The sequence below is a fragment of the Tubulanus polymorphus genome, chromosome 11 (genome assembly GCF_964204645.1).
Source record: "Tubulanus polymorphus chromosome 11, tnTubPoly1.2, whole genome shotgun sequence".
In the NCBI taxonomy this organism is placed as follows: domain Eukaryota; kingdom Metazoa; phylum Nemertea; class Palaeonemertea; order Tubulaniformes; family Tubulanidae; genus Tubulanus; species Tubulanus polymorphus.
Window position 1 is genome coordinate 9,056,404 of NC_134035.1, and position 16,639 is coordinate 9,073,042.

Here is a 16,639-nt window from a genome sequence, read left to right on the forward strand (position 1 = left end):
GTATCGCCCCATTAATCCGCAAATATTCTATTTTCATATAACAAATATAGAAAGTCCTACCGGATAGTTGAGCTCATTAGAGCTTCGAATAATCTGTTTTAAATGTAACCGATTATATGAAAAAACGGACAAAGAGAACAAAGAAACTAGCATCGACGGAGCGGTTACTTGTTTGTGTATTTAGTTCTATTTATAGTCGTTATTTTATGGGAGCATTTCGGGTAAGTAGTTTTCCCAGGATTCAAGGGGCTCAATGCCTTCCTAAATCATATATATCCCCGAAGCGAAAGTAGTTTTCTCGAATGTAAACGTCGTTTTCGTCAAGTTCGTCATGTTGATGCGACGGGTATTAGTGTACGAGAAGGTATTAACGTTAGGAAATGAAGGCACTGATTATGTCGCCATGACATCTCCCAACCTCCCAAAACTGCTACCACCAGGCGTCGATGTTTGTTGACGTTGTTGAAAATTACAGCCAACAACAGAATCTCAATTAACTCAAAAAGTCAATCCAGATTCAAGTCTTACTCATTCTCAACATGTGTATTGCGCAATGACTACTCATCAAATTTGCTGCAGTTGCTCCATTTAGGCCTGATGGCCCCGGCTTCAAGTGTAGTCCTATAGCACAGGGACTTGTCACAATTGATAGTGAATGAATAAAACCAATATCAATGACCAGGTCCACTATCCCTGTATAATATAAAAAACAAGGGTGGCAACAAATTTTCAATCTGACAATGACTTCTCCACTTCAATCGACTGTAATTCCAAAAATTCTCAACCGATTCACATGAAATAAGCTTTAATACAACCTAGAAGACTTTCTGCTTCCAACGAGCCTTTAACCACCACTCTAGGACAATTATCTCACAACGAAATCACCGTTTTTTGACGAGAGATAGCTCAAATTGGAGGTGTACCGATTCTATGGTGGACAGCAAAATGGTCGTATTTTTCACTTCAAACGATGATTTCTATGTGAAATCTTAGAGATAACCCCAACAAACCATACATTTTTTAAAACTACGCGGTCATACCTGTACGCTTATCTCATTTATTTGTATAATCCACGCGATGGGTGAGCTCACAAGCTCAAAATCGAAAATGAGGACGAACACGGCGTTCAACTTGTCATCAACTGGGCGGCCATTAATCACGTGATATCGTAGTAACGGGCTAAATATTTCACGCGCATTGATTGGCTTAGAGATTTCGAAAAACATTACAAAATTTATTAAAAGTTCTGTTAATTAATAAAATATCCGTATTATGAAAATATAGTGCAACATTCGTCTGAGGGGTGGTATTATTAGCAAATATTTCCTTTTTTCAAGTCTACAGACGTAGACTTGTCGCGGTTCTATTAACATAGCCCGAACCTGCACGTCACGTGATTAATGGCCGCCAGCGCGATAGTGCGAGGTGACTTTTTCGTATATTTGTTCGATTTTGAGCTTGCGAGCTCACCCATCGCGTGGATTATACAAATAAATGAGATAAGCGTACAGGTATGACCGCGTAGTTTTAAAAAATGTATGGTTTGTTGGGGTTATCTCTAAGATTTCACATAGAAATCATCGTTTGAAGTGAAAAATACGACCATTTTGCTGTCCACCATAGAATCGGTACACCTCCAATTTGAGCTATCTCTCGTCAAAAAACGGTGATTTCGTTGTGAGATAATTGTCCTAGAGTGGTGGTTAAAGGCTCGTTGGAAGCAGAAAGTCTTCTAGGTTGTATTAAAGCTTATTTCATGTGAATCGGTTGAGAATTTTTGGAATTACAGTCGATTGAAGTGGAGAAGTCATTGTCAGATTGAAAATTTGTTGCCACCCTTGTTATTTTATTATACAGTTGCAGGGATACTGGTACCCCCATCATTGGTCTCATCCATTATCAGTCGTGACAAGTCCCTGTGTCCTATAGAAGGAGCTAATTAAAAGTTCACTGCACTAGCGCAGCTCCTGAAAGTTAGAATCCACAGCATCAGCTGGAGCAAGACCAAAAGCAAAGGGGAATCTAATTTTTGCAGGACGATTGCCCTGGAAATTGGAAAGGGGCACTTAATGTGAAAAAGGGCAGATTTGGCAATGAACGCGACTGCGAAATTGGTAGGGGTTCAACGTAGGTAGGCCTAGGCCTGATATATTATTCCACTCCAACAGAACATTTAGGATAAGGGCTTTCTCTCGGGCCCCTTTGATATATTTTTCCTCTTTAAAAAAACGTTCTTTGCAAAAATATTGTTTGAGACCTAGGAAGGGAACATTCAAATTTTGAGTGGGGTGGACTGAGTCCACCCCTACTACATCCGGCCTTGTTGTTTAGCATGGGATGCACACAGTTATACGGTCAACCTAAACCTGACATGGAACCTGTGTTTCAGATTGATTATGGATGATGATGGACAGGCTACGATTGACGATAGTCTAGTAACAGAAGCTAGAGAAATACATCATCATCAATCCGTTGTACCGGTGGTCGCTGATGATGAAGATGTTGAGGAAAATGAAGATGCAGCTCTCGGACTTCGACTGTTATTACAGGTATTACCACTGATTATTCCACCCTCCATGGCTTAGGGCAAAATGATTGCGTTTGAATTGCAACTGGCACCGGAAATGATCCATTTAGCTTTGTTTGAGCATTGTTTAGTATCAAGTGAATGGTTTGTTTGTGTGAACGTGCTCTTTCATTAGATCCGTGCCAATTTGGCCCGTGCCAAATCGTCTCCATGATGCGGCTAATAGCTTTAGGGCAAGCCTGATTGTCTAACTTTTGAATAGGATAGAAGCAAAAATCAGTACCAAAGCTTTTAATTTTCTAGTCAAGCCAACTCTTAGGCCTAACTGTGGATCTACATTCTGCAGCTTTATAGGGCCTAACACTTTTACCATAACGTCTAAACTCCACTGATTTAATGATGATGATTTTTAATGATGATGATGATGATAAAGCAACCTTTTAAAATAATCAACCTGGGTCCGGTTTCTCTTGAGAAGTTTAAGAAGAACTGATGAAGAAATTAAATCAATTCCAAAGTTAAACGTCTTTGTGATACTGATCCCCGAGATTCAGAAGTTAATCTTGAACTTGAACTTTACTTTATTGCTCCACATAATAAGCTTACACGAATTGCGAAGGAAATGACGTGCAATGAAATATTAACATGAATACTAGAGTACGGTAGGCCTACAAGACAATGATAGATGAGCAGTAAGATTACAGAGAAACAATGAAAAACACAAAATGATAACAATATTGAGAAAAATAGAAGAAAACTAGATATAAGAAATATGTACAGCACAAAAACTTATAGGCTAAGCAGGAGAAAAAAGCATTACGACGATGAATGGTGGGCATTTTAAAAGAGTTGACTAATTCACAATCAGCAAAAATACATACATCTTTATGTATTTTTGCAGTCAGTCATAATCAATAACTGTAGACTGTATGTAGAAATTCTATAATTGTTATTGTTTTAGGCTCCGAATGAAGATTCGGCTCTCGTGATCAGCGGTGATCAACTGAACGACGACGACGAAAACGCGATTAACGAAGATCATAAGGGTCTGGTCGAGAACGTCGAATCATCGGTTGTCGATTTGATGAACCCGGCGTCGATGACGACGGTTCAATCGGTTTACGACGCGAACCAAACGTTCATCGAACCGGGCGACACGGTTCTGCAAGCGGTTACCCTCGCCGACGGTTCCACTGCTTATATCGAGAGGACGTTTTCTAAAGGTATGCGAGAGAGAGAGACCTTCTTTATGTGTTTATTGGGCGGGGTATTGGTGAACTCATCTTCACCCGTCAAGGGATTCGAACCCACTACGCTAAAGCTGTTCGCCGAACCCCTTGACCTCATGAGTCGTTGGAGTCGTTACTAGCCGACCAGAATCCGGTCGTACCAATCACAGCGCTTGAAACAAACGACTTTAGGCTTCTATTGGTTTTCCCGTTAAATAGACCAATCAGCGAACGTTTTACTGAACAAGGAAGTATTTGGCAAATCGATATATGACGTCATGTGCAACAGCGTCAGTAATGAAATCACGCTTCGTGAGGCCAGGGGGCTGGTGGAAGCGAGTTCAGGAAAGATACTGGAGCCCTGGCAAGCGAGGATGCGTTGAACTTGGTGTCCACTTACCTGGAAAACCTGGAAAACAGGGAATCATAAAAATCAGGGAAATTTCAGGGAGTTTGAATAATGCTATTGACCAATGCTGTTTCTTTATTAGTACATGATTAAAAGAAAAATTATGAATTGTAAGATTTTAATCCTAGAAATATCTCTGATTTACTCTGGGAATTTTGTATAGGCCTAATCACATGAAAAAAAATCTTAGAAGACTCATGGAATTTGACAAATTTAGCGAAAAACCTATTGAAAAAAACAGGGAATTGGATAATGCTATTGACCAAGTGTTTCTTTATCAATGCGTGATTCATAAGAAATGTTTTAAATTGTAACATTTTAAACCAAGAAATATCTCGGATTTACTCGGAATTTTGTGTTATAACATGGACAACTCGGGGAATAAGTAAAGTGGCTGTAGAAAGATGAAAAGATTTCATTGGCAAGTCAATTTATAAAGGGTCTTGAATCATCTTACAACTGTTCTGAAGTTGTTTGAAGCTATATATCATTGGACTGGTCCTAAATCTAAGCCTTGACAGTGCATCTAGTCCTCAAGAACCAGGTCCGCTGTTGTGAGTTCAGATTTCCTGGGTGGAATTGAATACATGTAAAAGCGAAATTTAGAATGATTTTAACTCTGAAATTTTCCAACTTCAACCAACAGTAGAACAGATATAGCCCTGGATTATTTTATCACTGGGCTGCGATAATCTAATCTGAAATCTTCTTATTTTTCTTCTCGCAGAAGAACAGCAGTTGATAGCCAGTCAGAATCAACTAGTCGAAGGACACATCGACGCTGAACAACAACAGATAATTCAACAAACGCCGAAATTCGTCGAGGGTCAAGCTATACAACTAGAAGATGGAACTCATGCATTTATTCACTCGGCACCTAAAAGTACCAAGTTCAAAATGTCGCAAAATATACAGTAGACTCCTGTTAAATTGAATCCCTTCCCGTAAAATGATCACAAACACAAATTGTAGAAACAAATTGTGATAGGTGGCTTCTGACCTTGAAAACCTGGAAAACTCAGGGAATCAGAAAAATCAGGGAAAGTTCGTGGAATTTGACAAATTTTACAAAAAACCTTGAAAATTCAGGGAATTTGCATAATGCTATGGACCACGTGCTACTTTATCAGTACGCGATTCAATGAAAAATGAATTGTAACATTTTAAACCTAGAAATTTCTCTGATTAACTCAGGGAATTTTGTGTAATCACATGGAAAAGTCTGGGATTTGTAAACGGGTGGAAAGTTGATCGAATATCAACTAAAATTGCATAGTTACACAAAAAGTCACTGTCCTCTAGTTGGGAGCGGTCTGCTGCACTATTTTATCGAATAATCTAGATCATATAATGATTTTCTGAATTTTACAGGTGGCATGCAAGCAATTCAATTAGAAGATGGATCCACTGCTTATATATCACCTGTGTTCAGTCAAGTAGGTACTTCACTCTGCTATTAACCAAATGATCGTGTGTATGTATTTTAGAAATGATCAGTCAATGATGATGTATTTGTTTCTACACTCACACAGGCAAATACTGCGGTAACAGCACAGGCCCCGAATGTGGTAGCATCAACGTCTAGTCCAGCTGCTATTACAACTATAGATGTAGAGTCCATTCGTGCAGTACGTACATATCCACGGGGTAGTTGGGTAAAAATGGGAACATTCTTTTGTGCGTATTGATGACGTGGGGTTCTTACGGAAAGTCTTTGAAAGTTCTGGAAAGTGGGAATTTTTTCCCAGGCCCTTGAAAAGCTATGGTAATATTATGGAAAATGAAGTAGTGAAATAAACTTGAAGAACCCTGATGAGGTGTTGAAAATCAGCCATATTTTGCATCCTCCATACTTCATGACACAAAGAATACCGTTTAAAATTTGCAATTAACAGTATAGAATGGTTTAGGAGAAAGTTTGTGTTTGATTTCTAGTCATTCTTACCGAAGCGTACACCGAGCGAGCGAGCCCTGGCACTCGGAGAGAAGGCTTTCCGTTGTGAATACGCCGGTTGCGGTCGTCTCTATACCACACAGCATCACCTTAAAGTACGTATCATTCATAATCAGAATAGTTTTTATGCACTAGATAATCAAAAGCATGTTTCGAGTCTTAGTTTCAAGTTATTAACCCTTTCAGTGCTTTCTAATTAATACCTTAAAGTGCTGGAGATTATTTGGAAATTTTTGAAAATAACAGGCATACCGCTGTAATACGTCTACACCTCAGTGCGGTGTATTGTTAGGAACTTATATGTAACTGTGTTTGACTTGTGCTGCCATCTTACAATAGCGATAAAAACTAATTTCGAATTACATCAGTACACAATGGTTCGGTGTACTAGCATAGTCCATCACTGATTTATAAACCGCACTGTGGTGTAGACGCACTGAAAGTGCAAGATAAATCAAAATGAAATATCTATTTTTTTCAGGTTCACGAGCGTTCACACACCGGTGACCGGCCGTTTCGTTGCGATTTTCCCGATTGCGAAAAAGCGTTTGCCACCGGTTACGGATTGAAGTCGCACACTCGCGTACACACCGGGGAAAAGCCGTACAAGTGTCCGGACTCGGCGTGCGAGAAAGCGTTCAAAACATCGGGAGATCTACAAAAGCATATACGCACACATACGGGTATGTATTAAACATAGAACTTTACTTGATAAGCAAAACCCACAGTTGTTGATGTAACAATTTATTCTGACAGTTTCAAAGTTATGACTAAACTTCTTCATCAGAGAAATGGAGATGATGAAGTTTAGTCGAAACTTTGAAAGTAGAAACAGTTAGAATAAACTGTTAAATCATCAACTGTGGGTTTTGCATATAAACTCTTAATACTGATATCAATACCAGTCTCTGCCAGTCATAACTCTTTACTGTCAGTGTAATGTGTAATTTAAAGCCTTTGTAGTAAAAAAATGCTTCAATTTATTTGAAAAAATTTTCGTTTCTCCCATCTGGAAAATCAGCTGCTAGATGAGGTGAATCTATGAGATGACGACATCGTGGTGAATTCGTTAGTTGGCCTACAAAGCCTGCTAGCGTGCCAAAAATGAAACTGCGAGTGAATGGAGAAATTCCTTGTTTTGAAATGTTACAATTTAATTCATGATCGTGAATCTTACATTGATAAAGAAAGGCGTGGTAAATCAGCAATATCCAAAATCCAGTAGTTTTCTGGATTTTCTGATTCCCTGAATTTTTCCAGACCAATCGAATGATTATGATTTTCTGTTTTCTGTTTGAACTAGGTGAACGACCGTTTAAATGTCCGTTTGAAGGCTGCGATCGTTCGTTTACGACGAGTAATATACGTAAAGTTCACATCCGTACGCACACCGGGGAACGTCCATACGTCTGTGATCTGGAGGGCTGCGGAAAATCATTCGCTAGCGCTACCAATTACAAGAATCATATACGTATTCATTCCGGTTAGTATGCTTATACGCTGTAAACTCTGTCCGCCTCGGATCTCGTGGAACCAATTGTCTCTTGAGGTACCCGAATTCCGAGGACCGTTGGGGCCGGGATGGGCTGTGATCATGATGAATTGTAGTAAGAAAATTCGTTAGGTCGGGCATGTGATAATCCGAGGCGATCGACTCTGGGGTAAAAGGTGTCCACTGAATCACCGTGCCTGGACGTAAACAATATTTCATAGTTACTCAACTTTCAACTTCCGGTAGTTATTTTCCTCTTATCGATGGGAATCTTTATGAGAATTTCTCGGCATACTTGCTTTGAAATTAGTCACAACTTAACTAAGTATGGTAGACTACCCCTGTTTATCAAATACTGACTAAAATTTTCAGTCAGGTCAACTCCGGGGTCAACTTCTAGTACCAGGGTACCTAATGCTCCTTGAAAACTTTTTCCAAATGGAAATTGCTTTTAAAAGCGCTTGAAACTCCTTTGATTGGAGCAAAGTGCAGAAGCTCTTTTAACTCCTTCACTTTTGAGAAACAGGCAATTAGAAATTTTAGAAGTTGTACGTAAAAAAGACTACGCCTAAATCGATACAGCTGGGACCTGGATTTTTTGCCCGATTCGGCGGTTACCGAATTAGAAAGGATAGGAATTTGCTTACAAAACCACTGAAATAATGGTTTACCAAGATAAACAGTACGGATTTAAGAGGAGTCTACCATAATTCGGATATCAAAGTGATGCAGATGCTTCTCCTTTAAAACTCCTTGAAAACTCCTTATACCCAGGCTGATCAGTTGGGACCCTGAAGTACATTTAGGTGGATGAGATACTCAAATCCTGATGGAGGTGTTTGTTGTATTGTATATTTGCAGGTGAGAAGCCGTATGTTTGTATGGTTCAGGGATGCAACAAACGTTTCACGGAATATTCCAGTTTATATAAACACCACGTCGTTCACACTCACTCGAAACCGTATATCTGTAACCACTGCGGTAAAAACTATCGGCAGACGTCGACTCTAGCGATGCACAGACGTACGGCGCACGGCGACGATAGTCCGTTAGAGGCTGACGTAATGGCTACTGCAGACGGTACGTATAAAAACTGATGATGCGAGATCAGCGGTCAGATGCTCAAAAGATGGTTAAAGATAACCGGCAAATAAATTCCATAGTTGAGTAACAATGAACTTTTAATTGATACTATCGTGTCAACCATCCACTGGTTGAGGGCTTAGTAAAATTCAGACGAACGAAGCCCTTTACTCTAACCAACCTTTGAGCAACTGCGGCCCCTGGGTTCTTACAGATCAGGGAATACAAAATTCCCAGATATTTTCCCTGATAGAATTACGATATATCCTGCGGGGTCTTTCTTATCGAGAGGTTCCTCTTGCGACTCGTCACCAGCAAGCACAACACAAGGCACCAAGACAAAACTCAATTCCATGAATATTTCCATTTTCCAAGAAAAGTTGAAATTCCCGGATCTTGTGGAACCCTGGGAGATTTAGTTGTTATGGGTTATTTTGTGAATCATTTGAAGCGGCAGGAGTTACTAAGTTACAAGTCTACCAATACCTCTGTAATCTCAGATTCAGGTACACTGTTGGGAGATAAATTTCACTTCCCCAGTTGCGCAGGTCTGAGATAATTCTGACTGAAATAAAAGTTATTACCGTGGAAAGAGTTATTTTGAACATCATTTAATGAAAAATTAGCTTCTTCCTATGTATATAATGCTTAAGATTGCATCGGGTTCAAATCAGCAGCTAAATTTTGCTAAGTACCTTATAACTTTTTATGTTCTATTTTGGGACAGGAGGTCCTGCGCCGAAGAGAAGTCGAATGCAATTCCAGTTGGCAGCGCCGGCAGATATTTCGAACGTCGGTGGTGAAGGATCTATTGGTGCTGCAGATGACGGCGAGGGAACGTTAGTTATAAACACTGGAGAACCACAGGTGTGTATGATGATAGGAAGCTAAGAGAGAAAGAATTTGTCTCGACCTGCTACTGAAATTTTGTTGAATTTATATCCAGCCACTCATTACACTAATAAGAGTAATTTACTATGATTTAGGCAGGTTTTGATTGAACGTATTCGTGTTAAGCAATATCAATTCCGGATTACAAACCATCTACAGGCTGCTTTTATCAGATCAGGTTTACAGAGTATGCTATTCAGGAATAGGCTGATTTATCCTTGGCCTTCTGGTGGACACAAATCCACCAGAATAAGACTTCGGAATCGGTTATAGAGGCTGCCAATCAAAGCCTACCAAACTCTTATCAGGTTTACAGAGTATGCTATTAAGGAATAGGCTGATTTCTCCTTGGCCTCAAATCTTAAGACTAGTCTTATGTTGTTAGATTGGCTATAGAACTAAGTTCATCTTAGACTGGTCTACGTCTAAGCTATGCTAAGCTTATCTACTCACTCACTATATTCAGCTACAGGCATCTCATAGTAACCTAGTGGCTGTCCACTGAAAATGGACCTTAGAATTGGATCGAAATGCCTAGCGCTCATTTAGCTCTTCTTTATTATCGTGGATTTTTACTTCAAATCGGTAGAGCGAATTTTCTTGTCAAAACGAATGCGCCAGAACACAATTCCAGAATTGGATGAAACCCATCGAATTTGGGAACTGATTTGGATAATTAATGTTTTAGGTAACGATGCTATCGTCGGAGGCGATTGCTCGTATGGTAAACAGCAACGATCAAACGATGGTGGCTATAGCTACAAATTCGTCGGTCTTGCAGCATATACAGGCTGGCGTTACCGGACCAGACGGACAACAGATTCTCCTCGTCACCGATACTGCTCAACTTCAAATGCTACAGGTATGTAACGAAATCAGAATTTAAGTACATAGTTTGGCTGTGGAGAGAAATATGAAATTGCTACTACGGTGGTGGACTCTGTTCATATTCAAGTCACCGGTCTCGACAATACAGAGTTAATGGGTTTGAATCCTTGTGTGGCTAAAGAGTTTCTTGGTCGAAGATTCTTCTCTGGTCTCTCCTCAATCGGGGAAATAACACATCGAACCAACTTCTTATGCCCCTACCTGGTGCTCAGCGGGTTGAGGGTATTGAAAAATAAGAATCTGCTGTTCCTTCTGACTTGGATGTCGCTCTCGAGTTTCACGGTCCAACGGATCCTACTGGCATCTACTAACCTCGCTATAACGACCTCAGATATAACGATTAATCAGTAATTACAAACCTAGAATTTTGTCCCAAATAGAACAATTTTAATAATTTCACATTACTATCAGTCAGAACGAACAGAATTTGTTGCCCTCTGAAATTTTGACGAGGTTCCCATGTTTATAAGTCTAAAGACTGGAGAATTTAATATTCAATAATTACTCTACTTCTTTCAGCAATTAACTCAAAACCCCGGAGGACAACAGCCCGGCGTTCAACTGCACGCGATCACTGCGGTACCCGCTGATATTTCAGTAACCCCTTCAAACACGGCAGTGACAACCAATAACTCTCAAACATTCCCCGAATCACCAACAGATGGCGTTAGCGAAATCTCACCGGCGGATATCGTGAGTACCGATTCATCGCAGGTGACGCCGGAGGAGGAGAACGAGCGACATATTATTGAACCGTTAAATATCGTGATGTCGCCCGGAATAAAAATCATTCAGAACTCTTAGAATTAGAATAACACAGTTTATAATATATCTCTGTGCCAAACAACAGTCTCCAGGGAGTCGGGTGTTTTAACCAGTCTTTACTACTTCACATGGTCCCTATAACTCCTTGATTCCTTTAAAACTCCTTCTGTACAGAAAATGTTTAAGGTTCTTGAAACTCCTTCGATTTTGAGAAATAGGCAACTAGAAATGATTGTTGTTGCACAGTAAACTACACCTAAATCGGTGCAGTTGGCGCCAGGATTTTCTTAACCCAATTAGGCGGTTACCGAATTAGAGCCAAGTTGTGTAAAAATTTGCTTACTCAACCACCAAATTAATGGTTTTACAAAGATAAACAGCACTGATTTAGGAGGAGTCCACTGTAGTAAGGATAAGTTAGGAATGTACTTGCTCCTTTAAAACTACCGGTACTTATATCCAGGAAAGTCTGATCTGTAGGGATCCTGTATATTCAGGAATGTCTGATCTGTAGGGACTCTGTATATCCAGGAATGACTGATCAGGACTCTGTATACCCAGGAATGACTGATCTGTAGGGACCTTGCTTCAGTATCCTCTCACCGAGTTACGACTTGTTTAGGAAACCGCACTCAAGTCGTCTGTAGCTAAATTCTGTTTGAAGTTGAAGAAATGTACGTTGTGTTGTAATATTGTTAAATAAATTGAAGTTTTCAATAATAGTTCAATCTCTGAGCACACTCACTATCAGTATCAGTTGTGGAATGGTGTCCCATACCTCAAACAAATATCAATCCAAATTTGTCCGATTTTGTCGAAATCAACACATTTATTTATGTACAATTACATCACAGAAATACTTAAGTATATAACAAAGATGTGTAAGGAGGTTTATTTGGACGGATGAAAATTGTTGTAGAAACAATTATTTTGGTTTAGATACCTGCATACACTATATATAATAGTTCAGAGAAGCAGTTTAAATTGAATGGGTAAATTTTGAATATTCAGATGAAATCTGCTCAAAGTGTTCAATATTAAAGTTGCATCACAGAGTTGATTACATATAATGTTCATTTGAATGATTTAGCAGCTTCTGCTGCTATTGCTGTGGCAAGATCCGATAGAGATTGAAACAACGAACAGTTTTCTATGGTTTCCAGGTGATAACTTTTTCAGCGATTTGAGCTGCTTTAACTACGGCGGGAATTTCGTCGGTAAGGCGTTCTCGGATCTGAAAATGTATTTCAACAAATGGTAGATGATGGGGAAAGATTTAATGTAATTTAATGTAATAACATAGAGTAAATCATGTCTTAATTCAAGTACATACCTTTTCGATATGTTCTAGAAGAGTTTTTCTGCCTTTAGGAGCTTCTGATAAACACGTCAATGCCTAGAAATCATAAAACATCGCAGTACCTTTCAGGTGTTTTCACGGACACCAAGATGATCAGAGCTCCATCATTTATTTCGATAGACAACTTTCATCGCAGTTTCCAAATTACAGCAAAATTTACTTACTTTGAGAGCGTTTAATCTGACTTCACTGGTTGAATCATCAACAAGTTGAACTAATGGTGCAATAGCCTCAGAATCAATAGCTGCATATTTACCATCAGTTGTTATTGTAATCCTACATGAAATATTGATTATCTCTATAAAAACCTTATTCATCCGTAGCCTCGGTTTATAGCTGAACAGTTAGGTAACTCACGTGGCTATGGCACCGGCACTGGAGGCACGGACGCTTGCTTCAGAATCGGTGAGTAATCCAACCAGCGATGGCAATGCTTTCACTTCGACTGCCTTATTTTTACCCGCGAGTGGAACGCTGTAAGATTAACAGAAAAAGAAGCTTATCTTTGGCGTTAATTCAAAACAAGGATAGGTCTATTTTGAAATGTCTACATAGCGGGAGTACTCAAACAAGGATGATGAAAAATGTAAGCGTGAATGAACGAAAAAGAACTCGAACTTAAAAAACTGAAAATCTAGAAAAAGGAAAATATGAATCAATTGAAAAAGGATAGATTAAGTTTCAAAACAGCAGGGCCTGGTTTCATAGACTGGGTATCAAAGTTACCCCTAGGGGTATACCGGTATCCTCAACCTGGTTGACGGCACTGAGTACCGGTAACAATGAAAAACTATGGTTATAACTGACAAATTTTTAAAAATGTTCCCAAAAAATTATTTTGCTCCCACACACCTATGAAACCCAGTCCGGATAATGTAGCTAAAATAGTTGTATCACGAAAGCTACCTCTTAGCAATCTCCTCATTCATCAAATGTATTCTCGGCATGGCACTAAATTCGTTGTTAAAAACGGAACATTGAAACCAAATCAAAACATAAAATAAGTTAGTAGTAATGTGTGTACAACTCATTTATATTTAGGTAGTGCGAAATGAAACGCGAGAGATTTCGAATAGTTAATACCTGAGATCCATGATGTCTCTGGCAGCTTTAGCTCTGATAATCGGCGACTGATGTTGTAGTAATTTTGTAAATTCTTGCATGGCTTCGTTTGACAAAGCGTCGACAGTATCAACTCGCATACAGTAATGTAATGTATCGAGAATTAACTCCTGAAATCAAAACAAAATCCTGAGATTTAGAGATAGAGTGGTATAAGCCGACTGGTCTTGTCAATCTAGCGTTGGTGGGTTACGGGGTGGATCTAGGGGTAAATCTGAGAGTCAGCTCACAATTTTAGGGGCATACCTAAAAGAAAAGGGCACTGATAACACACCAAAATTTTTTAGATTCCAGCACTGATTTGAAGCCATTTCCTGCATTATAAGTCATGAAATTGTTTAGCGAGCAAAATTTTTTGAGGGCACTTAAAAAAAATTTCAGGGTCTTCCAGAAGACCTGTAAGACCCCCTAGATCCGCGCCTGGGTTAAAATCCTGGTGGTTTCCACAGTTACATTAATTAGAAATTCCCACGTATTTCATGGATGATCTCTCAAATTTCCCAAAGAGAAAATTGGGCCTTTCCTTAAAATGAACAGATATCATCATACTACATTCAACATTTTAGAAGTAACTTAAGTTGTTTTTGTTTAAGTTTTTGGCAAAAAAGGTGAAGTAAAATTGCGAAATCAGATCGAAGCAGAGGTCGGTATTGTATTCAACGAACCTTTATTTCATCGTGTTCCGATATCAATTTTTCGACCAATTTTCCGACTAATTTCGTCTCGACGATTCCTGCAGCCCCGATCGGCGTCTCCGAAATCATTTCGATTGTTTTGTGAGCGTTTTTGCGCGCGATATCTTCTTTATCTTCGAATAAATCGGCGACCGGTGGAATTATCTCGAAATGTAACAGCGCGTCCCGTCCGATAGCGTGATCTAGAAATTTTTCAATTTCGCATAGGAGAAAATTAATCCGGATCAATGGAGTACCGACGGTACACACCAGATGGCGCAACAATTCACAGAGTTATAAGTAGTGTTAACCCTTTCAGTGCTGACTAATTGATACCCTATAGTGCTTGAGAAAATGAAAATTTGGGAAAATTCCACCCTAGTGTGTTGAATAACGGGAATAGCACTATAATGCGTCTACACCGCGGCGCGGTGTATCATTAGTTTCTAATATTTCACTATGTTTGACAGGTGCTGCCATCTTTCAAGAGAGATAATTACTAATTAAATCAATACATCGCAGTGCGGTGTACTAGCAAAATCCATCACCGATTTATACAACGCACTGCGGTGTAGACGCACTGAAAGGGTTAATAAATTCATTTTGTTCGATGAAATTTGAATTAGATGTGAATATAATTGCACAAGTCATCGAATAGATATCAAATCACCCTGAATTGTAAATAGTTGAGACTATTTCCGGTCCTGATGAATATCATCGAGAGAAATGCATGATATCATTTATCAACACTATTTTTTTCTTACGTTTCCTTCCACCCATTTTCAGAGTTTATTTGAAAAATTTGAAAACGTGAGAAAAAATGAAACAACAGTTGTTTGATTGATATTGTGGGTTTCTCAAAATGATATTGAATTGCCCTTGTCACTCAATGTATATAGATTGAATGCAAATTGATTTACTAATTGGAAAATTTTACTCGAACATAAGTGAAATGTTGTCGAAATAAAAGCGCGGTATCTTAGCAGAAACCACGAGCGACACCTGCATTAAAGATCTTACTCACTTGCGATAACGTATAAACATTCTGTAGCTTTTTGTCTGCAAGTCAGATCCGGGTCTTTCAATAATCCTTTTAAACTCTGGGGTATACCTGAAATCGATTTTTCAGGAAAAACAAACAACATCTTTAGCTTGGAACAAAATCATAATGCGATGAAGTCACATATGCAGTCAACCCCCCCCATATACCGCCCACATCGGTGCAGAATGATTTTGGCAGTATAGAGAGTATGGCGGTATATAGGGGGTAGGGGGTGTTTAACTATGTATTTGTATAGAAATGTACATTGAGCAAACCTTGCGGTAGGCGGGGTGGCGGTATATGAGAGGGTGGTATATCGGGGTAACTGAAGAAATGATCTTCAAGACGTTACAAATGGCGGTTTTTTTAAAGCAGAATTACTCAATTTCTTACTCCTCCCTGATGGACACATCTAAGCTTAAAGAATGGTTCCTAATAAGCTTGCTTGCTACACGTACCCAATCTGAGAGCATCTGATATGTGTTCCGGGTCGTGCAAGTAATCGCATAATGACATCAACGCCCGCTGTTTTGTCAGAAGATTCAAATCATTTAACTCTTTATTCTAAAAAGAATGATGTCGATATAAATACAACAACATGGACTGTGGATGTAGAGTAAGCGCAAGGCGTCATTTGAATAACTTACTAATCTTGGTAGAGCTCTATTGCCATACGCCAGTGGAGTTCTGGTCGGGTCGATGAGCGGGGGATATTTCGCAGAGATTATTGTATCCGCCATGATGTTTTACGTCCTTTCTCTCTGAAAAAGTAAACAATCATCATAAGGGCACATTTGTTTATTGGTAGAATAAAATTCGTGAATGAATTGGATTGATGTATCAATTTTTGGAAGAATCGTCAATTCGGTTTGAATCAATGTCCTAAAATTAGATCTGATACAGTTTATCGTTATGAATCATGTGAATACCATATGAAAGTTAGACGGAACCGTCGAATGAATGAAGGAGAACGTTGTAAATGTATTAAACTTGAACTTACCCTTTTATTCTGGTTGTCAATGTAAACTATGTTTGGTTATTATACGCAATACCGCATAGTACACGTACTGAGGTGGCAGCACTGACTGGAGTTTTAGAAAATTACTCCAATAACTTCGAGTAGGAAAATCACCTATCTATATCCTAGTCCCTTATCATAATCATCATCATCTTAAATATCGGGGGATGGACTGAAGCCTGTCA

General features: G+C 39.2%; 2 protein-coding genes across 2 annotated transcripts; one reads left to right on the forward strand and one right to left on the reverse strand.

The window, feature by feature from the left end:
* Window positions 1-215: 215 nt before the first annotated feature.
* Window positions 216-12,077, forward strand: LOC141913273 (uncharacterized). The gene is made up of 13 exons (XM_074804753.1): window positions 216-221; window positions 2,390-2,549; window positions 3,489-3,750; window positions 4,893-5,048; window positions 5,537-5,601; window positions 5,698-5,793; window positions 6,101-6,214; window positions 6,601-6,802; window positions 7,423-7,602; window positions 8,473-8,691; window positions 9,422-9,561; window positions 10,274-10,447; window positions 10,993-12,077. Exons 2-13 carry the CDS (start codon window positions 2,397-2,399, stop codon window positions 11,275-11,277), a joined length of 2,046 nt encoding a protein of 681 aa, XP_074660854.1. The 5' UTR covers window positions 216-221; window positions 2,390-2,396; the 3' UTR covers window positions 11,278-12,077.
* A 49-nt stretch (window positions 12,078-12,126) lies between these two features.
* LOC141913277 (radial spoke head 14 homolog) lies at window positions 12,127-16,473 on the reverse strand. Its single transcript, XM_074804757.1, has 10 exons — window positions 16,437-16,473; window positions 16,084-16,197; window positions 15,895-16,000; window positions 15,419-15,505; window positions 14,386-14,597; window positions 13,682-13,830; window positions 12,956-13,072; window positions 12,763-12,874; window positions 12,572-12,634; window positions 12,127-12,472 (listed from the first exon to the last, which is right to left on the reverse strand). The coding sequence occupies exons 2-10, from the start codon at window positions 16,174-16,176 to the stop codon at window positions 12,389-12,391; spliced, it is 1,023 nt and encodes a 340-aa protein (XP_074660858.1). The 5' UTR covers window positions 16,177-16,197; window positions 16,437-16,473; the 3' UTR covers window positions 12,127-12,388.
* Between the last annotated feature and the right edge of the window lie 166 nt (window positions 16,474-16,639).

What these genes read in the sequence shown, in the direction of transcription:
- LOC141913273 (XM_074804753.1), top strand. Translation starts at nt 2,397, where the DNA reads ATGGATGATGATGGACAGGCTACGATTGACGATAGTCTAGTAACAGAA. An exon ending in CGAGAGGACGTTTTCTAAAG is followed by an intron (nt 3,751 to 4,892) that starts GTATGCGAGAGA and finishes TTCTTCTCGCAG; the next exon opens with AAGAACAGCAGTTGATAGCC. An exon ending in CGTAATGGCTACTGCAGACG is followed by an intron (nt 8,692 to 9,421) that starts GTACGTATAAAA and finishes ATTTTGGGACAG; the next exon opens with GAGGTCCTGCGCCGAAGAGA.
- LOC141913277 (XM_074804757.1), bottom strand. Translation starts at nt 16,176, where the DNA reads ATGGCGGATACAATAATCTCTGCGAAATATCCCCCGCTCATCGACCCG. An exon ending in CGGAACACGATGAAATAAAG is followed by an intron (nt 13,831 to 14,385) that starts GTTCGTTGAATA and finishes TTTTGATTTCAG; the next exon opens with GAGTTAATTCTCGATACATT. An exon ending in TCAGATTAAACGCTCTCAAA is followed by an intron (nt 12,635 to 12,762) that starts GTAAGTAAATTT and finishes TATGATTTCTAG; the next exon opens with GCATTGACGTGTTTATCAGA.